Source organism: Cyprinodon tularosa, unplaced genomic scaffold (genome assembly GCF_016077235.1).
Source record: "Cyprinodon tularosa strain WSP-4 unplaced genomic scaffold, ASM1607723v1 ctg66, whole genome shotgun sequence".
Lineage (NCBI taxonomy): Eukaryota > Metazoa > Chordata > Actinopteri > Cyprinodontiformes > Cyprinodontidae > Cyprinodon > Cyprinodon tularosa.
Window position 1 is genome coordinate 4,840,924 of NW_024039407.1, and position 25,882 is coordinate 4,866,805.

The window sequence follows — 25,882 nt, forward strand, 5'->3', positions numbered from 1 at the left end:
CCCACTGGCCTGTGTAAATTGTAGTAGCATCAGTTTAGCACTTCATCTCATTATGCACAGCCAGCGGTGTAACATTAAAAATCACACAATAAACCAAGATATAAGTAGGTGTTCACATAAGTCTTTATGATTTCTACAGGCAGATTTACCACAATAGTAGATTCAAACCCTGAAATTATGGCTTTTAGTTTCAGTGTGCCACCCCAAGATTTTTAGTGGCCCCATCTGGCCGCCCCATGAAACATTTCTGGAGGCGCCACTGCTCTCAGCATGAAGAGTACAAGTAAAATATTAAAAATACACTGCAAAAAATGTAAATCTAAGTTAGTAAATTTTTCCTAAAACAAGTGCATTTCTTCTTGAATTGAGCAGGTAAGTACGACTCTTTGCCAATGGAATAAGACAGTTTCCATTTAAAATAAGAAAAAACAACTATATTCTCTTACTTCAAGTGCATAATATCTAATTTATCTTATTTTAAGGGTAAAAATGCTCATTCCATTGACAGATCATCTTATTTTCTTGCTCAAATTTAAGGTAAGTACACTTGTTTAAAGACATTTTTACTAATTTTCAGACCGTTTTTGCAGTGTACAACCAGAGCTAGTGTCGAATGCATTGCTGTCCCTGTCATACAGTGACAACCATAAATGCACAAACAGAAAGAAGCTGGACCTTTTACAAAAATCTTTATAATTACAATGATTTTAGAGTACCTTGTTTATAAGCTGTATTCAAAGCAATAGTTTTATACAATAGGTGAGGAAAAATATACATTGTCTGGTAAGCATAAGAAATCCCAAAGGAAGCTGGTTTTGGGAGGGGAGGCAAGTTGCCAGGGTGCTGCAGAAGGAAAAGGAGAGTGGAGCCTGGAGTGGGTGGAGAACGATGCAGGCAGGCAGACATCCAGATAATTCTAAAGAAGGATAGTTATGAAGGTTCGGCCGGCAGTCGGGACCAGTGGGGGGTGAATTCAGGATGGGGGCAGAATGGAGTCTGAGGAGAGAGTCATCCAACACTCTGATCTCTGCTGAGTCATCTTTTGAAGTGTAACTTTGTGGGTGGATTTCTCGGCAGTACTTGTCATGTACAGCAGGACTTCAGGCGCCCCCAGTGTCCGAGATCTCTCCGATCCATGTTGGAGCTGAAGGCTGAAGGACAACTACAAGGACGGAGGAAGAAAAAAAATATATGCTGATTTTTATTCTGCTTGTTGTGTGACATGCATGGCCACACAGCCGTGCTCCTCAGTGGGCGGACAGAAATGGCATAGATGCTGACACTTCAGGAGTTGTCAGAGCAAACATCAATATGTTTCGCTTGCATAGAAACTTTCCTCTCTTCATATCTGTTGGATGTGTCATTGTTTAAGTTCATGTTATTATTTTAGTCACTACAGGAGGCTCTGCAGGAGTAGGCATTCCTATTGGGCATCGGTCCCCTGGTCGGCCGCGGGCGTCCAGCAGCGGAGGTGAGGGTCATGGCTTAGAGAATGGGATCATCGGCAGCAGAAGAGGTGCCAGAATCAGAGGCATGATGTATGATCACTGGGAGCAGGCCTTCAGTGACCCTGGAGAACCACTTTACATAGAGTGAGTATTCACCAAACAAATCTGGCAAAAGTAAAAAAAAAAGTGTTCTTTCCCTTTTATATTCATGTGTATATTGTTTCTGCTTAAGGAATAGGAAACACCATCCTTTGTTTGAGAAGCAATAATCCCTCATGATCCCAGTGTATTGTTTTTTTAATGGGATCTTAGTCAGGGGACCTAAATAGCCTCTGAAGACAGTTGACCCATTTACAATTTACAGGTGGATTAAAGCTGGATTTAATTTTAAGGGTCCTGATATTCCAAGGATTGTATAATCCCCTCCTCTCTAATCAGGTCAACATGGCTTTTGGAAAAGAAACAGGCCCACAGCATCATAGAATCTCCTCCATACCTGACAGAGGGCAAAACTACCCTTTGTTTAAGATCTGACTTACGGTACATGTTTGTGGTCAACACCTTGACTTTAAATTAATAGGAATAAACTCCAGTTCCAGATGAAAAGTCTCAGCAGAGTTAAAAAAATTCAAAACATTTATGCTTGTGATAGTCGGATGTAACAAACCAGCCCCCTTGAGTAAAGTATTTTCTTAAACATGCTGAAGTAAAAGTAACTAGTTACTACGGCTGCCAGCTAATTAAAACATTAGGTTGCAGTTTAGAGCACTGATTTGATAAAAAAGAGGAAAGAAAAGCCCTGGTCCAGATGCATTTTCTGCCCATTAAGCCCATATGTCCATCTGGCTAAAGATATCCTGAGGCTTCTTTGGTTAATATCAAAACTCACACTGTAAATGTTTGCCTTTATACTTGACTAAAACTGAGTTATTATTTTGTCCTGCAGAATAAAAACGTGATTCCCCCAAATGCCCAAATATGGTGATGATTTATTGGGAGAAAGGGGCTCAGATGGTGGATACCAGATCAGCTAACCAATGCAAATCCAACCAGCAAACAGAAGCACATGAGTAAATTAACCATATAATGCCAAATGTGTTGTATTTGATACATACGGTTTCTGAAATGTTTTGCGTCTGACACATTTTGCATAATTTAATGGTAAAAACGTTGCTCAAAATCCTATTGTACACAATCAGATATACCTGATAACAGCCAGTAGAAGACTACACAAAAAATAATCTTGACTTATCGCATAGTAATAAATTATTAATATCAAAAATGTATTTCTGTTTTTTCTTTTTACATATTTTGTTAAATAAGGAATTCAAACCAAAAAAAAATTATTTTCTGTTTTGTTTTATTCTTGGATCAGGCTTTAAAGGGTTAAAACTACAAATATAGATAACATGGTACAGAACAAATAACACTGAGAGGTATTATCCCAAAGGTATAATTAGTAGAGGCCATGTGTAAGGTAATTCTAACACAGGTCAACTGAGACAGAAGATGTGAAAAATAAAGGGTTAAATATGTTGATCCATGGAAAGAAACTCCCTAAAACCATACTCTGAACACAGAACACATGATTAATAATGGGATCCTGAGAAAAACACTGAATAAACATAATCAACCCTCCGGTACTGTGTATTTTTGCATGTCTCCAGTCAGTGAGATGCTTTCTATTCAGTGCGTAATGCAGGAATGTCACATCAATATTTCCTTTAATTTAATTAGTTTGTTCTCTTTTTGGAAGTATAATTTACAAACAAATGCCCGCTCATTTGTTTTTATAATTCCAGCAGGCTGCTTTCGTTTTCCCCTTATTTCATTCATTTACCATGAAAACTGAATGCCTAAGCTTATTTGAGCCAAAAGCAAAATCCAATTTGAACCATTAACTTCCAATCCATCCATCTCTTCACATCCAACATCTTCTCCAAATTTACAGCAAATCTGTTTATAATAATATAAAACAGTTTTTTCTCATACTTTCAAAAAGTCTATTGTCATCCTGGTCATTTATCTATGTTTATGCTCTTGCTTTATGTGAAGCATTGAGTGAATCATGAATGAAAAAGTGTTTGCATATATTTTTCTCTTTTACTCTAAAATACTTAAAACCAATTAAGTTTAAATAGTTAGTATTTAGATGTGTTTTTATAGTAGCGTGCTAACCAGCTATTAGTGTTAGGTCACATTACTTTGCTTCGAATTAGAATAAACAATAGTCTGGTTTTAGTTTAGTTACATTAAAGGAAAAGGAAAAGGGTTTTACAGAATAGAATAGAATAGAATAGAATAGAACAGAATAGAGAATCCCTTTACTGTCCCACAATTATGGAGGATAAAAAGTGCCAAAATTAAATAAATAAATAGAGCATTAAATAAATAATTAAATGTGTCAATAATTAATTAAATGTGGAATTAAATTAATAAATGTGTCATTAATTATTTAAAACCACGTCACTAATATAAAGTGCCACAATTAAATAAATAAATACAGCGATAAACAATTAATTTAATGTGTAATTCATTAAATAAATAAGGAATAAGGCGGTTATCTAACACCCGATTGGTCACCCTGCATATTAAGGCGAAGCAAGTCGATTACAGAGACTGTGATCCACAGGTTGTGAACATACTCTGATACAGTAGGTGGCGACTCGATTCGCGTTAACCCCGCCCCCTAACTTTGATGGGTGAGTTTGACAGATTCTTTTAATGGTTTCGATGCACTGCAAGAGAGGACCATGAAATAATTAAATGCACACTGAAATAATTATATATATTTTTTTAATAAAATGAAGACGTATTTTATTAAATTAATGACACATTTATATATTTAATTCCTTATTTATTTAATGAATTACACATTTAATTAATTGTTTATCGCTGTATTTATTTATTTAATTGTGGCACTTTATATTAGTGATGTGGTTTTAATTAATGAATGACACGTTTATCTATTTAATTCCACATTTAATTTATTATTGACACATTTAATTATTTATTTAATGCTGTATTTATTTATTTAATTTTGGCACTTTTTATCCGCCATACACAATGGGGAAATTCTGGTGTTACAGCAGCAAAAAGATTATAGGTAAAATAGTCACACAAATGTGGACCTTATAAAAGTGAATAAGAATAACATAATAATTATAATAATATTATTTAAACAATTATATCTTGTGTTTGAAGTGTATAAAGAGTTGACATTATCTAAGGTGGTATTTAGAAGTCTTGGAAGGAAGAAATTGTGTTCGTGAAGATTTAAGGATAATCGTTTTCCTTTTTCAATTTCCCACCAATATCTGCAGTGAAACCATAAAAGATGATCTGCATTAGTGAATCAGTAAATCCACTGAAAATAATGATAAGAGCATATATGAAAATCATTGCAATAATAAGATTTTCTGGAATGGGTCTGAGCCTGAGAGGTAGAATGAGGAGCTTGGTCATCTGAGAGAAACGTGGAGCAGACTAGTTCTGTTTCTCTCCTTTGAAAGTCATCCAAATCATTTTAAAGGACATTCAACTTGGATAAAATCCACAAAAGTCATAGAAGGAGATGAAAACATTTTAAAGCGACCATTAAGTCTACTTACTGCACAAAATGTTTCTCGGCTTTTACTCATCAGCATCTCGGTTCGCCTCCTATTATATAATTTCTGAGTCATGTATTAAGAAAGTGATTTATTGAAAGCAAAATTCAAGAAAAGTAATGATCTGTTTACATAAATAGTTGCCTTGTGGCACAGTTAGAAGCCACTTTCCCTTGCATCTAGCATATCCTGGTTTTAAATGCCAGGGGTCTTTTTGTATTGAATTTGGGAGATTCTCCCTGTGCGTACACTAGTTCTCTCTGGGTACTCCAGCTTTCCTTCACAGCCCAATGAATATTGGTCAACTCGCCTGACTAGACTTAGACTCAACTTTATTAATCCCTTGGGATTACTCCTTCAGGGAAATTCTGGTTCCATTAGCTGTTATAGAGTGCAAAGAGTTTAAGCAAGATGCCATTAAAGATAAAAAATATGACAGACAATATAAAAAGAATGTATATAGTACCAAAAAAGCATAGTAAAAAAAAAAAGGTCAAATTTGTGTGTTTCTCCATGTTGACTTATAGGAAGAGGTGGGTAGTAATTAGTTACATTTACTCAGTTACATTAACTTGAGTAACAAATAAAAAAAAAAACATTTACTGTTAAAAGTAGGTTTACTGCATACTTAACATATATCTCTGTTATGATAAAAATAGAAGTCACTCGAGAAAGATCTTTCCTTTGTCTCATCCTCCAAGTAAAAAAAATAAATAAATAATAATAATAATAAAAAAATAAAAATATATATGATAATAATAAAGAAGAAAAAGAAAAAGGAAAAACAAAAACAAAACATGGATCTTCAGCTCGCCAACTTGTTTGGTTGTTGTTACCCAATTTTTTGTATGGTTGTATTGGAAATTGTTGTTTCTGGCTTATTGTATGAATCATTGATTTCTAATATTGATCTGATAAAATAAAGTCTTTGTTCAAAAAAAAAAAAAAAAAAAAGTAGGTTTACTGTGCCGTACGTCTTACTTTTCCTTTAGTATTATTCCTGTAAATATTCCCACTTAAGTAAAATCTGACTACCACAGAATGTAGTCAGATGTCCTCTGAGTAATTTGATCCATTCCAAAATCAGGTAAACATACAGTAAACAGATATTAACAGCGGAAATTCGTTTTATGTTTCAAAAGAACTGGTAATAGTATTTCTTCTGCAAGAATTGGTTCTGTTATATTCATTACATGTATTTGTATTCTTTAGGCATTTCAATCTAAAATACCTGAACTTGTACATAAAGGTTGTTTGCCATCATAATTTCCAAACATTAAATCTAATGTTAGTTTACAACAATTACTCAGTACTCAAGTAGCCTCTATACTAAAATCCTTTTTTACTTTTACTTGAGTAATTTTTTGGATGACTACTTTTTACTTTTACTTTAGTATAAAGATGTTAGATTAGTGCTACTCTTACTTGAGTGCAATTTTGGGTACTCTACTACTCTGCTAATATGTGACTGTAACCTTTCCAGAGTGTATCCCCCCTCTTTCTCAATGCTGTAGATCCATCCATTGTTTATAGACAATAGATCGATGTTGGAATACACATTTATTTATTTCAATTTGAAAGAAAAATTACTTTTTTTTCTATTTTTCAGTATTTTAAATGTACTTAAAACTGTGGCTGATCCTCTGCCTCTTTATCCATCCAAGGCGCAGCCCTAGGAGGACCAGCTGGCTGGGCCCTCATGCCTCAAGCAGAGAGATGAACTACAAAAATGAATGTGAGCGTCTTTGTTTTCTCTTTCCTGTCTCTCCTTTTTTTTCTTTGTCTCTCTCTCACTCACAATTACCAGCATCCAAGTGACATATTTAACAGTTAAACATGCTAAATTAAGCTGCAAATTTATCATGCTCGGAAGTCACAGGCTTGTTTGAGTCAAATGAGATTGAACGAGATTGAATGAGCTTTTGGGTTAACAGAGGCATGTAAGTGATTAACGCCGAAAGCTCTGAGCTGCTGGAGATGGGCCAGACCTGCTGCACAGGCTGGCAGGGTCAACATGGGGAGAACATGTGATGGGCATCGTAATCTGCTTTTTGAAAAAAAAAAGGCCATTTAGGATGTCTATCTGTGATCACAGGAACATGGACAGGAAAAATACTCCAGTTGCATTGCTTTGCTCACATATTTTTAGTGTAGTGTCCATTTTTAACCAGCAGAAGGCAATATTGCATACGTTTTGAACATTGACATCTGAAGGTCAGGGTGATTTGGGTGAATTCTGCTTTAATATGTCGTAATATCATGCATGTCTGAAATTAGAACACACACATGCTTTCATATAAGAGGGGAACCTGGGAATTATGCACAATCCAAACTGCAGTTTATAGCTTTGCTGATACACTGTAACATATGAAAGTAAGTAAAAAAGTGACCTGAAAATCTCTGCAGAGGTTGGTCAAGCATATGGATTATGATTTAACTTAGCAGATACTCAGTAATGGACTCTGCTTTTAAAGCAATCTCTCCGCAATATGCTTTGGGTTGTGTAGCATTTTGTTAAAAGCCATCTGGTGGATTGGTTCACAGTGATGAAGGGAAACTTACCAATTCTGAGCACTAGACTGTGTATAAAAACCTTGGACTGTTTCCACTTTCTTTTTTCGGTCTAGTGACAAGTTCTTATCCTGACGTCTCTATCATCACCTCTGTGTGCTTTTCTCTCCTTGCACTGGTGGTCACCAGGGTTCACGGACCAGCCTGAGGACCTGAGGGGTTTCCCTATCCATGCACACTTGATCAAAGGCTCCAGAGGCTTTGGTTTCAACATAGTTGGAGGCAGCAGGCCAAGAGAGTTTTTGCAAGTCTACAGTGTGACAGCAAGTGGTCCTTCCACTCTTAAGACAGGTAAAAAAAAGAAAAAAAGTTCAGTTTATACATACTCAATTAGCACAGATAGGATGTTTATATTAATGTGATTCTTTTACAAGATATCGAGCTGTACTTAGCCCTGAGATTTGCAGAAAGCAGTTATTTGAGTAAATGTAAGTCATTACAGTCAGAGATAGAGGGCCAAAAAGTTTAAACCAGAACATCTTTGTTGTACACTAGTTAGTCTTCCTGGTGCTGTTAAATGTCTTGCTCTTTCAGTCTTTTGTCTGCACAAACTACAGACAAATCTCGATATGTTCTTTTTACTAGCCTCTTAGATCTCTGTGCTTCTTACTTCTTTTATAACAGCTCAGTGATAATGAAAATGGCTTTGAGTTTTCTTTACACAGTAGCACTATCATTTCTGAGGAGTGTTTTTACACTTGAAGCAATTCAAACATTTAATAATCATAATGTTTGCAAAAGCTACTGAATAGGAATATCTGCAGACTGCACCTTTTAAATGTTTAGCTCTATTTGAAACAACAATGTGTTTTAAACACATTTGCACACCTGTAGCTCCACATTTTTTTTTATATCAGTGGTTTTCCAACTCCATCCTAAGGACCAATAACCCTGCATGTTTTAGGTATTTATTTCACCATCTCCACATATTAAAAGGCCTCTGCAGCCTTTGGTGGCTGCTGAGGAGGAACAAATGTAATCATTTAATATTCAAGGTATGCTGAAGCAGAGTTATATCTTAAACATGCAGGACGTTGGTCCCGAGGACAGAGTTTGAAAACCACTGGTGAGGATAAAAATCTCTTAATCCTTGTGACTAACACTCCTTAATCTTGCTATCATAACATTTGCAGATATAGTGGTGCACATCCTATTTACAGACAGTCACGCAAATTCTCTCACAGGCAGCTATTACCACCCCAGGAACCTAATGCACAGGCTGTTTCTGCAGGGGCTGATAGTTCATATCTGTTAAATAGGCTGCTTTAGGCAGATTACTTTTCTGGGTTAGTTCACAAGCTCACAGAAACACAGACTGAATTTTAAAAGCAAACACATAGAGACATGGACAAATATCTGTTCTACCATAACCTGGAACTAAATTCAATATTAAACACAAATAAGTCTTTGCCAGCAGGTGGTTTAGTTTTAATGCTATGGTTCCAAATGTGACCAGTGGTGCATTCAGGAAGTAAAATATCTTGACTTAGGACTTCAGCTTGAAATGTTCAGGGTGGTTCTGATGGTTTATTTTTGACATCCACACTAGATTAAGTGGCATTTCATTTCCTCTTGCATTGCATAAACAACTTGTTTACTGTCTTCTAGAACAGCGGTCCCCAACCTTTTTTGCACCACAGACCGCTATATGTCACACAATTTTCCACGGACCGGCCGGGCGGACTGGCATAAAATCAAATGACTGGCATAAAATCAAATACAAAAAGCATAAAAATAACACAACAAGCCGGTCCCATCTAGGCGTAATCGGAGACAATGACACACGAAGTGTGCACCTGATGTCCAGTCTGCTCCGTAGCTTTGTTTTGGTCGCTGTAACCGCAGAAAATCCCGCTTCACAAAGATAGGATGTTATAGATAGGATGAGTCTTGAACTGAATTAACCTGTGTCAAGAGCCACAGATGATGTAATTGGGAGAGAATACCGTCTGGTACCAAATGACAGACGGACCGGTACCGGTCCGCGGCCCGGTGGTTGGGGACCGCTGTTCTAGAAGACAAGCTGGTCAGAAGTCTATTAAACAGTTCAGTAGAAATAGACCATTCTTTCAATGGTATTGATGAAATTTTGCTTGCACAATTTCCCAAAATATATAAAAAATAAAAACAAAATGTTTTTTAAATATTAATATTAATTTCTCTGTTTTATTTTGGCTTTGTTAGCGGACATACTGGTGTACATCAACGATACGTGTGTGTTGGGAATGTCTCATAAAGAGGCTGTAGAGATGCTCAAAGCAGTGCCTGTGGGCCATAGCATAGACATAGAGGTAAGAAGGGGTTATCCGATGCTCTACAACCCCGACGGTCGTCCCAAGCATTCCTCACCAAGATCCCTGGACAGTGAGGATCACAATGTAGCACCTACAACTACCCAGCCACAACCTCTGCACCAGCTACCTCGTCTTTCAACACCTTCACCACAGAGTCAACATTTTAATGGTTTCCACAGCGACAGAGGCTACGTGGAACATGGCGTGACTCTTGATGCCAATGGAAATGCCACATCTTATGCTTCTAGACTGCCTCCACCATACAGAGGCTCTAACATGAGCAATGTAGCACCGTTCTCCCCAGTTCGGCTGCCTCGGTCGCACAGGGGTTTCGCCAGGTTGCAGTCGCTGGACCCGACACTGGCCAGTCAGAGCGACAGTGAGGTTGTGTCCGCAGTTGGTTCACACAGGTAAAACTTATACTTCACGTTTTCAGTTGCAGACATTAGTTCAGTGTTGTCTTTACGTACTTCACTTTTCCATCAGGGCGTCAATGATCCGAAATCACAACAACAACTCCCTTTCAACACCACAACACCATTTACGTTATGGTAATTCAAAGTCATCTGAAAGTGACCTGTCAACATGCACAATGCCAGGGACCCGGCTGCCACTCCCAGAGTCTCCAAGAAGACCCTCCTCTTCCCCAGGTGGTCAACGCAGCACTCATTCCCAAATTTTTAGACCACAGACTTCCCATCTCAGACCACCTCCCACAAGAGAAAGCCCTCACCATCACATTGTCAATGGTTTTCATGGCAACACCAGCCCCACTGCCAGCCCCACCAACGTTTCCTCTCCTGGTGCTTTAAGTGTGGGTAGTGGGTTTGGGGGATTCATTGGAGGGGAAGTTGTTCCAGTGGCCTTGGCACAGACTGCAGGAGACCAGGGCCTTGGTTTCAGCCTGAAAGCTGGTGGCTCTGGTGGCAGGTTGACTGTAGTGGAGCGAGTCTGGGATAGAAAGCAGTGTAACTCCTTACAACCGGGAGATGCTGTTGTCAAGATCAATGGAGCTGATGTCCAGAGTCTCACACCTTTGCAGGTAATAAAGAAACAGATTATTTTAACTCTTAAAACTTGAGCTAACAATGTGTTTTAGTTTTCATATTTTCATATTTTGCAACTTAACTAAAATTAATCCAGAAGTTAAGCAGTTGAAGATTCTCAGTCATCCAGGTCATAGTTATTCCAAAAAAAGAAAATCATAATAATCCACTGGACTTTGTTCGCAAGTTTGAAGACGTTAATCCCTTCTCGCTATCATCACAGCCCCAGCCTCTGTACAGGAGAGCGGAGGAACTCGCCTATTCAGCCAGGCCAACTATTCCCTTAAATGACGGACATTTCAGACACTTAAGGGCGGATTATACTTCTGTAACCACACACATCAAATGTCACTTGGTTCTGGTCGCGAACCAGTTTTGCTGGTATGCTTCTGCACCGTCGGTCTTGAATTCCTAGGGACATACAGCGGTTTCCCGCCAAAGCACTAGGGGGAGCCTATTCGAGAACTCCCGAGAACTTCGGAGGATGGTCACGAGAACTTCTTCGGTGGGGCCAGCGGGAGTGTTTATTTTCCAAAACAACATGTCTGAGGCATTGTACAAGTGGTTGTACTTCCGAACCTCCTCGTTCAACCTTTCGTCGTGGTTATCCTTTGTTGTTATTACTCCTCGGTTTTTAAAAATGGCGTGCCCCGGCACCGAATCGAGAAGGACGACCACACAGACAGCCGGAAAGGCATACCAAGGACCAATCACAGCTGCTTTTTGTCTGCGCACTTCTGCTCGAGGTCTGTACGGGTTTGCGACCGTCCAACGTGTAGTCAGCATTTTTTTGAGGTTTGCGACAACAGTTGTAGAGCCTCTGTGCGGAGGGCGTGGTCGCGCACAGAGACAGATTTGACAGTTGCCTAGGCTATGCGTCAGAAGCATAAATTGGCTTTTAGACTGGTATGGGGCATTGCAGGCTAACAAAAGAAGCCAAACAACCGCCATTCCAAAGGGGTGGACCCATTCATCTGTTTCAATTTGCATGTTTTCAAAACAAAAACAAGGCTTTGTTGGGCTACTGTATAAAACCTCAAACTCAACGCTATTCCTGACATTTTGAATTGAAAAGTCTACTTGGATGGGAAGCGAAACGTCTTCAAATTTGGAAACAAAGTCCAGAAGATTGTTTTTAACTTTTTTTTGTGGAATAATCCAGAAATTGCTTAAACCTTTCCTTTTTTTACAGATACAAACAATCCTACAGGAACACACAAAACAGGGAGAAGTTATTCTGCTGGTGTACAGAGGAGGTAAGGTATTTACAGCCTCCTTAGAGTCAGCAATTTCATAACATTAATACTCAGTGGATGGATCACTTTCATTCCTCTCTTCTTGTCAGGCATCTATAACTCTGTTTCTCCGGCCTCTGTTCGGAGACTTCCTCCACCTCTGCTACATCCTCCTCCTCCTCCTGTTGACACGGACAATACGTCTTTGCTCCCGGAGGCCTTGCCTGTGCCCCGCACCTCCACAAGCAACCCTTCTTCTCCGCGCCTCACAAGTTCCGCTTTGATCCAAAGCACCAGTTTTTTGGAGTCAATTCCAGTGACCCTGACCATGGAGCCCAAAGACTGGATAGACATTGGCCTGGAAGATGAGGCTGGTGGTGGTGTGTCTGTGCCTGAAGCAAGTCTGGAGAAGCGAAAGGGTGAACGAACACGTCGTTTTAGAGGGATCGAAGTGGAACTGAAGAGAAAGCCAGGGGAGGGGTTTGGGTTTGTGATTGCCTCTCAGGACTTGGTGAATGGAAGAGGTAAAAACTTACTTTACTCACATAAATGTTCTAAAATACTAGTGTATTGAAAATAGAATTTGACGATATTTTAGTAGACGTAGCTGACCTATTGGGTCCATCACAGGCATTTGGTTACCTGCCCAAAGAAATAGATTTTTTTTGGATGCCCTTGTGGAAAGAAGCACCATTAGGTAATTGAACATTAAAAGCGGCTTGCATGGCTACAAGCCACTGAATGAGTCACAGTGCATCATTTCCACTCTCTGGTGCATTTATCCGCCTTGGTTTAACTTGCATTTTAAAGAGCTTTACTTGAAATTTAAAGATCTTTACACTGTTTTTTTTAATAGTGTTTTTAGACTGGTCTACTGTGTTTCACAAATCCCCTGGCTCCAGGAGTTCAGAGTACTTCTTTATCTTGTCTCTTCAGTAATTACCTCCTTTGTCTGGTACTTTTGAGTTAAAAGAGTTTTTTTATTAGAGAGAGAAGGACTGTCTCAAAGTTTGGACAGCTTGGAAGTGGTTGGTCTCCAAAAAACCCGATTAAAGAATTCAGTTTCGTCACGATGCCAGACCAGTTTTAATTGTGTGTTTTCCTGACAGCATGCTTCCTCTGGTTACTTTGTCCATCTTCTGCCATCTGCCCCTGCTAACGCAAAAGGGGTTAGACAATTTGCTATTGTCTTGTCTCAAGCTTTTTTAAACCCTAAATACTTTTAATCAAATGTAACTGAGCTTTTTATCAATGATAATATTGAGATACGTTCCATCGGCACATGTGCTAAAGCTGACAGAGCTACACTGTAGCTGCAATTGCAGTAAAAAGTTATTACACAAAGTGTTAACTAAGGGCTTCTCAATTGACAGGAACATCATACTTTACAGATTTTTATGGACACTTCCACCTCAGAGTCACAATTTGCTTTGTGCAGGACTTTCATTCTTATAAAATGCAATTAAGTTTGTGACTCCAAGGTAATATAATATGAAGTGGTTCCAGGGATATCAATTAGTCAGGTGATATTGTCTGATTATCAAAATTAGAGGCACCCAAAAATTAGGCGTCCTGTTGGGATAGAAACTTCCTGTGAACTTTTAATCCCATGTTATTCTAACTGTGTCCTGTGGAACCACTTTTTTTGAGCAATGAGGTTGGTTTCTGATCTGCCTGGAAAGAGTACTGCCCTCATCACCTTTCAGTACTGTGTTTAGTGCCTCCACTGCAGGTGAAACGCAGCATCCCCATTAGTCAGAAGCCTTCTCTCTTCCTCTTCTCTTCACTTGGAGAGGTTACCACCAGGATGCAGATAAAGCTGCTGTATGGCCTAACATCAATGCATACATGTTTTCATGCAGATAAACCTCAATGTCGTCTTATCCTGTCGAGTGGTCCCCTCTGTCCCTTTCTCTCTCTTTTTTCTTATGTCCCATCTTTCTCTCGCTCGCCTCCGTGCTTCTCTTGAGCTCCCGCCCACTCTCCATCTCTTACCCCCCTTTTCAATCTGCAGTAAAAGCGTCCAGTCTGGTTTTTCAGAAGATTAAAACTCTCCCCCTCCCTCTTACCTCCCTGCTCTCTCCACCACCCTGTGAATGCTCAAGGGAAATGCTACGCCAAACATTTCCCTCGCTGCGGAGCAACAGAGGGGGGACTGCCAGTCTGTGTTTTAGCTCCTGTTGCAAGTGAATCTCTGAGCTTCTAAGCTGCTAGACCTGGAATATAGGATTCTTTTGTTGTTTTTTATTTATTTTGTTTCCTTTTTGTTGCATTAGCTAATCAGAGAGCCATGCTGGAGAGACTACAGTCCGCTTTGAAAACTGTGAAGGAGTCTAAACGTAATTATTCAAACTTGCACTGCTTTTAACTTCATGTTTGCATGTTCTGAAGTTTGCTCTGTCCTGTGCACCAGCTGTGTGAAAGTTGTTCAAATGTTCTGAATGCCTGATGCTGTTAATGTTGCCGCTCTGTTTAAATGAATGATGCAGGGATTTATAGATGGGACTTTTGCATGAGCCTTAGAGAGAGCTGCAAGAAAGAGATATGCAGTAGATTTAGCAGTACTTTCTGGGGTCATATTTGTTCTGAAGAAACTGCCTGAGCTTGATGTCTGCAGCTTCATCTGGGCTGCAGAGGGGGGACTTTATGATGACAGGGTGGGGGGGCTGTTACCTTTCATCAATGGTTATCAGTGCATCATGTCAGAGGCTGACTGCAGGATGTACCACAGTGGGATTTATCTAGATAGGAGAACTAGGAGAGTCAAGTGAGGAAATACCCCACAGAATAAAAAAAATCAGTGAATTTGCATGCAGCTGTGTGCATGTGAGTGTTCCAGATATTCTACATCTGTGACTGAGTGTGTTTGTCCCAGTCTCCCGGCGAGTGAGTCACTGGGCATATGTGTCTGCACAATAGTGCCGTGTGCGTTTATTCATCTGTTTGTTGATGTATTATGCATGTTAAGAAGACTATGTCCAAAGCTGCCTTGGCTTTGATCTGACCTGATTGCCGTTTCTGCCTGGGTCACCCAGATTACACCCTGATTGGAGATGTTTCTGGGCTCCGAGCTGCCGTTTAACTGAATCATCATCCCTGTCTGACATGCACTTCATCTCATTTGGCATATTGTTCACCCTGTCTTTGTAGGCCTAATCTGTTAACCAGCATTTTAATCTATATTCAGACATGCTATTTCTGTCCTGACAGCTATGAGTTTTTTTTTATTTTGCCTTAAATGAGAGTGGTAAAAATCTTTATTCTAGGTTACGTAAGGCTCCAGGCAGGACTCTGGAGGGTCCAGCTGTCACTAAAATGCAGTCTGCTATTAATGCAGGGATGGGGGTGGGTACTATTGGGGAGGTAACTACTTCAAAAAAGACCAGAAAATCTACATCTGAGCAGAGGAACATCGTCCAGCTAAAAACTATAAGGAGCTTTTTGAGCTGCTCAAGGAGATTATTGGGAGAACATTTGATTCTCGGCTGCTCAGTGTTTTTCCTCATCAACCTCTTACACTGATCAGCGATTAGATTAAATCTGAGCAATCTCATCATACTGAGGATATGAAATGATTAGATCATAAGCTAACATAGTGCCACTTCTGTAGTTCACTTTAAAACTAGTAAATTGAAACAACCCACTCAGTTGGATATTATCCCTGACCTCTTTCTAAAACATGTTTAATTTATCAAAATTATTGGGCTGAATGTATTGCAGCTCAGTAAGTGGGAGCAGTGCAGATGCTGGAAGGGAAAGATGCTGAGAATGTTTTCTGCATAAAGTGAAGGAAAAGGTCTCTAAATGCATGGTTTTTAATTTTTAAAGAGAGTTGTATATGATCATGTTAATGCAATGTTTGCTACGGGCATTTAATTTTCATTTTATAATTAAATTAACAAAGAAAAAAAACATAACTCCTAAAGCTGAATATCTACAAATTTAATCTGATAAAAGACTCATAGCAGTTATTAACCTGTATCTTTGAAAGACAAAAGAAATTAAAGAAGGAGGTGAAAAACTGTTAAGTGGAATGACTAAAAAGCACAAAAGGGAAGCCAAAAGAATGGAAAAGATAATTAACTAAACACAAGAGACAGAAAAGAACCTCAAAATCAGATGCAACAGGAATAAAATGAACTGTATTTTATAATGCAAATGGGTAAAAATAAAGTAAAGCTCTTGTAAACAGGGTGAGACATTGACTAAACATTTTTTTTAATAAAAATCTTAGATAATGCTTAAAAAACAAAAAGAACAAAATAAACAAGAGGTTATTCTAAATAAATGCAATAAATTGAATCACGTAAAATGTGAGCTTTTTAATTATCATCTTACAATAAAGTGAAGTAACATACAGCGTGTCATCATTTCCCCTTAGCTCATCCACTAAAGACATTTTTTATGTGCCAGTCTCTCTTCTTTTTCCTTTTCTTGGCATTTTAATTCAAAATACGCTGCTCCATCACAAGTTAAACATTTTTAAAATGTCACTGCAGTTTCCTAACAGTTCATCACCTCAAAGGGGCCGACCTTTAGTATTTGTTTCTATACTTAATATCAAACCTATGCTTTGTCTTTACAATGTAGTCATCTCACTGCTAGGCTAAAGCTAGCATTTATGTTTTAATGTCAGTTCTGTGCATTTTTATTTGGTCCTACATATGTCAGTTACCTCCGGAGGTTTCTACTTTAAATGTTTCATACAAATATTTATCATAGATTGAGTCAGGATAATTAGGCTCAGATTAGGACCTGGTAAGGCCAGTTAGAAAAGTGGAAACAGAATCAGGAACCAAATGGAACCAAAATAGTTGGGGAATCTGATGACAGAAATGGCAAAACGAAAAATAAAACACAAAAAACAGAAAAGAAAATTTTATTTTCTGCTGAGTAAATATTAAGCAGCACATAAAACAACAGAAATATGAAAAAAGAACTAAGTTTTGTGCAGATAAACAGTAACTGAAGTGTGACCACAAAATCTGACGGCGAAACAGAATGAGTTTATTAATTGGATTAATTTATATTTTGATAGACAGACTTTGAGGAAAAGTCAGTTTTTGAACGTCATAAAATAAAATAACCTGAGAAAAGTATCTTCTCTTATCTATAGGTGCCTGTGACTTTATGTGCAGTAGGTAGAACAGTGCTGATAACATTGACAGGGATCTTCTTCAGCTGCTTTATCTCACTTTCAATTTGAACTCCAAAGAGAAGAGTTAAAAACATCCAGATTCTAAGAGAAAAGCTCAGATTTCATCAAGAAAATTATTTTAAGTTTTTCAAGCCAATAAAAGTGGTCTTCTTGGAAAAAAATGCAAAATGCAACCTTAAGTCTTGCTAATGTATATATTTTGCAACGAAACCAAATCTCCTTTAGCTTTAGCGTATTTGATAGAATAGAATAGAATAGAATAGAAAATCCCTTTATTTTTCCACAATGGGGAAATTCTGGTGTTTACAGCAGCAAAAAGATTATAGAAAAAATGGTCACACAAATATGGACCTTAGAAAAATATATAAGAATAACAGACAAGTGGAGAGTTAAAAACTACAAATAAAAAAAAATAAAAGAGAGTTAAAAACTACAAATAAAACACTGTAATGTAAAGTGTTTTTACAATAAAGTAAAGTGTTTTTACAATATAAACTGTTCACCTGGACAATAAATAACCAATATACAGCTATGGACATTTTTACAGTAATGGAAAATTTGAAAATAGCAGCAACATCAAAGATGTGCAAAATGACAGCAGCAGGTTATTTAACTGACTAAGGTAGAAACTGTGCAAAATCAGCATGAATGTAACAGCTTATTATATTAGCTATATATTTATCTTTAAAATGTTCTTAAACTAAGAGAACTATGGATTTGTTATAAATTTTAATTAGAGCAGTTACCTGCAGATGGAAACTCTTTAGATTTAAACCCAGAATATGTGATAGTAAAGGCTAAAAGTGACAGCTAGTCCTGGAGGGGCCTGATCAGAACTGACATCCATCCTCTTAGAAAAAAGTCTAAGCTTCATATGACTACTTTTAACCTTGGCCAATAATTATTTTGAGTGGAAATGATAGTTTGACAGGAAACGGTTGTTAGAGGAAGTGCAAAATGGGTGGAACAGAATATAAAACGTCTTTCCCATCAGAATAAGGCACTCTACAATTAATTTAAACAGGGTTCCATGAATGCATGATATTCTTAAACTCTTTATTTTCATATGAAACAATTACTCTGACAAGAAACACATGTTCCACACAGGGATAATCTCCATTACCAATGTAATCGATCATTACCTTCTCTGTAAATAACCCTCTAATTCAAACTTAACGACGGGTGAGTGTTCATAAAATGCACCCGAGTAAATAGCCATGAAATGATTTATACTGGAACAGTTCCAGATGCTGGAAGACCACCTAGGTCTTGGTCTCACCTGCTAACTGTTAGCTTCACCCTCCTGGTTCATTTAATCCAGATTGAAATTAAATAGATATGCCAAAAGTGTTGCACACTGCACATAAAATACTATCTGCTTATAATCTTTAAACAAAGCATCATTTCAAAGAGTGCTGAACTATCCCTTTAATTGTCTACACACAACAAAAATCTAGCAGGGAACATTTTATGCATGAGTGGCATACTAATGAAGACAGCCTGCAAGTTTGCAGTTAGTAGAAAAGTGGAGTTTGAAGATTACTGAGAGCGTTGCAATCCCAAATCTGTTGTCATCTGACAGATTGAGGACAGAACATTATTGCTTGAAGGTTTCTGGTCATGACTCTGCTCTTGAGGTGAAAGACGAATTAAAAATGGGGAAGAAATGTTGCTGGTGTGCCAGAAAAAGGTGAGGTGCAGTAGGGCAGAAAAATGGAATGTAAAACAGAGAGAAACTGTTTCAAGGAGACAGAGAGGCTGCTTGTAAAATAAAAGCTGCCATCTGAAGTAATTTATAAGGTATACCCAGCCAAAAACCTTAATTACTGCTTGTTTTAGCAAATCAGGCATGTGCAATGCTGGAATAAATCTTCCTGCACTGAAAGCAATAGGTAATTAAAATAAATAGTTTCACACTACTTAAGGTTTTGCTACTTAAATTATTAAATTTGACTGAGTATTTAGAATAGTTGGACTCATTCGGTCTGTTCTTCTTTCAGCCGCCTCCCTTCTTCCTCACCGCTTCGTCACTGTCAGACGCGGCAGTCCCGCTGCGAAGAGCGGCCAGATCAGGCCCGGAGATCGTTTGGAGGCTGTTGATGGTCGCTCAGTGGTATCTGTGCCTCATCGAGAGCTCGCTCAGATTCTTCGCAGAGCAGGAAACACTCTACGTCTTACCATCGTTCCCCGGCCCAGCGCCTGTAAGTGGACACAAAAACATAGAGACCCACGTATAATACCATGAACAGCTTTCCTCTCAGGTTATCTAAGCAAAATATTAATCCCTCTCAGATTCCTCCAACAATATAGAGGCGGCCGAACATGATCATGGTCACAGAAGCAGAAAGGGTCAGAGGTCACGCCCAAAGGTGAGGACAAATCCTTTATTAGAATCCCCCACACTGCAAAAACAATCTAGAAATTAGTAAAAATGTCTTAAAGTCGTAGGGAAGCGGCTGTTCCGACAGTGGCAAATCCGAATTCTCCAGAGTGTTTCCCGATTTTACACGAGTGAATAAAGAGAATTTGATTGGTCGTTTATCAAGAGGGCGGGATTGTTGTGGCGGAAGGTTTGCAATCAAGTTTGGTTGTGGCCGGTGTCTCGGAAGCATTGTGCTAACCAGTTAGCAACTTTGTGCTATTAGGTTCCGAATGGGAAATTCCATTGGAACCAAGTAGCACTAAACTGGTGACTTAGAAACGACACTAACAAGGAATGAACGCTATGGAGAGAAGAACATGCAAGAGGAGGAGAGTTTAGTGTCGGAGGTCGTGAATGAGTCTCTTCCGTTCCACATTTTTTAAAAGCGGGGACAGAGTTATTGTGTCCGAGGACACCAGGGCGGCAGAAGCTTGGTTTGGTGTAAGGTCTTCCAGCCGTACATCTTTGAGTCCTTGCCTCGCAACGCTGCCAGTTCTGTTAGCTCTACGCCTGCTGAAGACACAGACGTCAATCAGATCAACGAAGCATATGACGTACTAACAAACCGACGACGAAAACACAACCACAAGCCAGGCTACTCTTGCCGAAACCAGTCGGGAGAAGAGCAAAAACATCTTTTCCTCTGAGAAAAGCCTCCAGAGCAGTGTTTTGCTCTTCTTTCAGTGAAGAAATACTCTGTAATTCCGATAAAACTTGCTCGATAGCCACGCTAACGCTAGTTTCATCGGCTGAAGCCACCATGTTCTTTAGACTGAACTGTCACGCTTCTCGTTGCGTCACACCTCAACCCGCCTCAAAGCCAACGCTGATTGGACGTTCGTTTGGTGAACGGCTCCAAATATTCCTTAACGGAGAGTCTCCAGACTAATCTGCGAGTGAAACCTTGAAAGCTCGCGAGATCAGGATGGTCTCACGAGGCTACGTGAACACTGGGACGGAACTCAATGGGAAAGGAAATTACTCTTATTTCAACCATTGCGTATATTAGCTGCGACATATGAATGAAAAGTGCTATGACCAAAAAAATTTGATTGACAGATGACCATTGATAGCTGATTGGCCGAATTCAGGTGTACAAGTTGACATATAACTAACTGGCCTGCATAAGATAATGAAAAAAAAACAACACAGATTTAAAGACAGAAATTTTCTAAATTTTGTGACAATATTGTCTGATAAAGAGTACATTTATATACATGTTTAAGCCCGAATGATTTAACATTTAAATATGACTTCCCTACGACTTTAAATTAAGTGTATTTACCCTTTATTTTCAATGGAATGAGTATATTTCTTAAAATAAGATAGTCAGATAATATGCACTTGAAATAAGACAATACAAATGTTATTTTTTTCTTATTTTAAACATAAATCGTCTTCTTCCATTAGCAAAGTGTCTCACTTACCAACTCAATTTAGGACAAAATGCACTTCTTTTAAGAAAAGATGACTTATGTAGATTTAATTTTGCAATGCAAACAGTACCTCTATGAGTTTTATACTTCCATTAATAGGATGAGCACCCTTCATTTTTTTTTCTACCTTTGTCACCCAGCGTGACTCTAGGTACTACAGTGTGGACCTAGATCGAGGCCCCTCAGGCTTTGGCTTCAGCCTCCGAGGGGGAAGTGAGTACAATATGGGCCTCTATGTCCTGGGACTGATGGAGGGGGGTCCCGCATCACGGAGCCAAAAGATACAGGTTTGTAGTGTTATTCCTGGCTTTATTCACGTTATTACTGGCTTTATTCCCTGTCTTATGGTTAATAAGACTTATTTGCAATAGCAGCACAATTGTGAGCTAGTAGATTTGGAAAAATCCATCATTGGAGTAAATTTCTTCAGTGAGAAAAAGAAAATAATTTTTTTTAGAGTTATATGCACCTCTAACAATTCTCATTGAATAAACTTAATCAAATATATATTTGCTTTTATTTTGGTTTTATTGAAAATTTTAAGTACATTACAATATCTTTGCCTTTTTTTTCCTGGGTGATGATAAAAAATTACAGATTAGAGGACAATTTTTCTTTTTTCCTACAGAAACTTTTTGTTCTTTATGTCAGAAGAAATGATGACCAAGAAAGTAGCTAATTTATCTAGCATCCAACAACTTAGAGTTTTAAAATAACTTCTACCATGACAAACACAAAGGCTCACAGTTTGAAAGCTGAAACAAGAGAAACACTTCTAAGTATGATAGAGGTTGTGTGATGCTGAGGGCCTGTGTCTCTTTCAAGGGCTATGGAATCTTTCTATACAGGAAAGCATCATGAAATGTAAAATACCAGGAAATGTTAATTAAAAAATTATATATTTTTAGCAGGAGAATGATCCAAAAAGTGTTTAATTACCAGGAATTAAAATTATTAAAACCAAGTGAAATGTGTTGTTTAAAATTGAATTAATTTCATTTAAACACGCCAATATCATCTATTTTTTAATGCTGGATATATTTTTATATGCTGGATATTCTATAATAATAGGAAAATATATTGAAAGGATTTTCATAATGGGAAGATATTTAAAATGGTCTGATTATTAAATTATCTCCCCTTAATATCCCTTGATTATATCTGGTGCTAAAGGTGAGTGAGATTGGAATGATGCAAGTAAGAAGAGATAAGATAAAATAGACTTTATTGATCTCACAGTGGAGAAATTCACTTGAGACATTTTAAACATGACAAAAGAATAAATAATAGTCATAAATAAACATCAAATGCTATGTAACCTCCAAAACTACTGTTTATAATAAAAAGGTTGCAAACTGTTCCATGTTATTGGATAGCTGAATACAGACATTATACCTGTGGTAACATTTGGCAGTCTAAGAACTGTAACAAGAGGACTTTTGATGAATCTGGTGATGTAGTGCCACCATGAGGTGATTCTGGATTAAACGTCGTCTTACCTTTGGTTTTGCTCCTCTGAGTGACATTTTAAGTGATGCTGTAATTGCAGGTGAGCGACCAGCTTGTGGAAATCAATGGAGACAGTACGACGGGGATGACCCACAGCCAAGCAGTGGAGATGATCCGCCGAGGAGGCCACCGAATCCATCTGGTCCTCAAGAGGGGGAACGGATATGTGCCAGATTATGGTAAAGCAGAGTTTTTTTATTTTTTTTTTATTTAAAAGTATCTAAATAAAGTGTGCTTGGTCCATGATAAGAAACTCTTATATTTTAGTATGTGATATCTGTGTCTTTTGGGTGCAATTTTCTCAATGTCTCTCTTTTCAGAATAACTCTAACTAAAATATTTTCCACTTTTTTATTCTCTCTTCCACTCCTCTGGTGTTTCCCTTTTTTTTAATCCATCACTTCCCGCTTCATTAAAACCTTCTTCTGCTGTTAACCTTTCCACACTACCTTCTCCTTATGCATGGTCCCTGCTTTGGTTTTCCCCTTTATTCCTCTTTTCAAACACTCCTTTCTGTCCACTCTGATTTCCCTTTGACTCTCAGTGGAGCTCTCCAGTTTGTCTCTATGTATGACCAACTCCAAGCTAGGCGAGCCTTGCTTCTATGTCATTGGACGGACAGAGAATACGCGGTTGGTAATGGTTCCTGTTAGTTCTCCCATTTTCTGCCTCTCTACATCTCTTGAACCACTCACCACTGCTGTCTGCACCCAGTGAAAGTTAGCATGAAGCATATGTTGGATTCCCTCATTATAAAATGATGAGACTAATTAGCATTGTAGGTATGTACATTATGTTTCTAGCAAATTTACCTCTAAGCAAAATGCTTGGCCTTCCTATTGTGTAAGTATGCAAAGGTATTGACATAATTTAATCATCTCAGAGCATGCTGATAATTAAAAACACTTTGAATGACTAATTAATGTTGCAGAACAGTAAAGAAGCAGATGTTCTTAGCCATGCTAACCTTAGAAGCAGCAAACCACTGAAACGAGGAGCTCTGTAATCTGCAGTGCCTTGTAGGATTTACAGTTTGGAACTTTTCCATATGTTGTCAGATTAGCACCACGCATTTTATTGTATTTTGTTAGGATTTTGTTCAATAGACCTGTACAAAGTGGTGCATAGTTGTCAAATAGAATAAAATGTTATCAATTAAAACCTAAAATTTGTGGCATGCATTTTCAGCCGAAATAGACCAATACTTTGGAGATCTACCTTTTAAAGCTTTAACACCAGTGTTGATGTTCAGTGTTAGCTGTCTGTGACATTCGCTTTACATGTATACCTTAAAATATAATTTCGACCAGACGATCTGACCAGAGTATGTTCTTTCTCATTTTGCCTGCGCACCCACACGGGTGCAAATGCAAAAGAACTGCACAGTGAATACTAACACATTTTAGACATCTTTGTTCCAAGAGAACTTTTTATTTCCTTACATTTTTTGCAATTATCTCTACTTTCAACTCCTTACGTTTTCAAAACAGACTTCTTAATTTTGTTTCATTTAAGCTCATTCTCACCATATACCATGTTGTCCGCCACATACCAACATGGATAGATTTTCCAAGATAATGCAAAGTTAATTTGGAATCTGTTGCCATTAGTTATACCACCAAGAAAATTAAGTAGGAAATTATCATCCAGAGTTGTAGAAAATGTCCCTTTAATAGGGAAGTGCAGTAAAGCTTCTGTCCTTTGCATTTTCTCCTGCATTATTTTTACTTTTATATTTTAAGCAGTTTTAAAAAAGCATATGTTGATACTCTAACTTCTACAAAAGTGTTTTTAACAGAGGTGGAAAGTGTACTAAAAAATTGTAATTGAGTAAAAGTATCTTTACTTTGCCTAAATTTTACTCAGAGTAAAAGTAAAATTACCCATCTCAAAATTTACTCAAGTAAAAGTAAAAAATTACATCATTTAAAATGTAATTTGAGTAAAAGTTACTTAGTTACTTTGAGTTATTTAATGCGAAAAAGGATGAGTCATGAATCGAATTGAGCACAAGGAGTTTTAATCGATTTCAAGGCGTATTTCAGTGGACATCCACTCTTGCAAAAGATCAGCTGGGCTAAAGAACATACTTCCTCACAGCACAAGGACAGTCACAACCTGTACCATAAAGTGCAAACAATTTTCAATCCTACTGTCCAACAGACAACATCATGATAGGAATAAAGAAATTTAAACTATGTTTTAAATTTTTCAAAATGCACACTAAATTAAATGCCCAAAAGATACCAGAAATCAAACTAAAACGCAACAGGATCCCACTGTTATTAACAAGCTCCTCATTTAATGATTTTAACTGACGCTTGTTTTACTTTAATTGTGATTTTTAACTGTCACTTATTTTAACATCAATTGTTTATATGTTTGAATTGTGTAAATAAAGTGCTGTTAAAAGTCAAAAGTCTTCTTCTATTTTTTAATGGCGATTAAGTGTCGGTTCCGTGACACAGGGGTTTAAATTTCCAGCCGCATTTAATTTTTTCATCATCAGTATTTTTGTTTTTTTTTACTCAGTAATGTGAGGGGGTTTTAAATGTAGCGAAGTAAAACTACTTAGGTTAAAATTTACTCGAGTAAAAGTAAAAATTGCATATTTCAAAAACTACTCAGAAAATTTCAAATTACTCAAAAAGTACTCAATTACAGTAACGTGAGTAAATGTAATTCGTTACTTTCCACTCCCGGTTTTTAAACAGTAGGATTTAAACTACTGGAGTGATAAACTAAAACTTTTGACACCTCTGTTCTTAACCATAATGCATTTAGAAACCTCCATTTATTCTGTCAAATCTGTCATTCTTTTTTCAAATGCAACACTTATTTGATTAGAAAAGAAAAATATAATGAGGAGAAGGATTTTAAAAATTAGAACCAAAATAAATGGGATTATTTCAGCGTTATATCCTTACCACTCCTCTGTAAAAGCCAGATTTGTGGCCTGCAGAGTTAATAGTTGTACCAATTTAATTTTATTTTGCGAAACTTGAACAGAGCTCAGCAATATGTTTAAAGCTTGGGATATTATTTTTATAACCTAACCCTGCTTTAAACTTCCTTGTGCTCATATTATGTGATCCGTCAGATGCGTTTCTTGGTCGTTACAATGCCATTTGTTCAGCGCTGTTCTTCAGCAAACC

General features: G+C 37.8%; 1 protein-coding gene across 4 annotated transcripts in view; it reads left to right on the forward strand.

Moving 5' to 3' along the window:
* The window catches only part of LOC119799496 (membrane-associated guanylate kinase, WW and PDZ domain-containing protein 3), an 85,095-nt gene that overhangs the window by 56,855 nt on the left and 2,358 nt on the right, over window positions 1–25,882 (forward strand). For 2 of the 4 annotated variants that reach the window (XM_038309416.1, XM_038309417.1), the window contains 13 exons: window positions 1,391–1,592; window positions 6,721–6,791; window positions 7,757–7,918; window positions 9,812–10,331; window positions 10,408–10,963; window positions 12,160–12,223; window positions 12,313–12,726; window positions 14,479–14,541; window positions 19,361–19,561; window positions 19,653–19,729; window positions 21,359–21,505; window positions 22,768–22,906; window positions 23,272–23,375. In XM_038309416.1, the coding sequence (XP_038165344.1) occupies window positions 1,391–1,592; window positions 6,721–6,791; window positions 7,757–7,918; window positions 9,812–10,331; window positions 10,408–10,963; window positions 12,160–12,223; window positions 12,313–12,726; window positions 14,479–14,541; window positions 19,361–19,561; window positions 19,653–19,729; window positions 21,359–21,505; window positions 22,768–22,906; window positions 23,272–23,375 (2,720 nt within the window). The remainder of the gene's footprint in view (window positions 1–1,390; window positions 1,593–6,720; window positions 6,792–7,756; window positions 7,919–9,811; window positions 10,332–10,407; window positions 10,964–12,159; window positions 12,224–12,312; window positions 12,727–14,478; window positions 14,542–19,360; window positions 19,562–19,652; window positions 19,730–21,358; window positions 21,506–22,767; window positions 22,907–23,271; window positions 23,376–25,882) is intronic. The other 2 variants (XM_038309414.1, XM_038309418.1) reach the window with 2 other exon arrangements.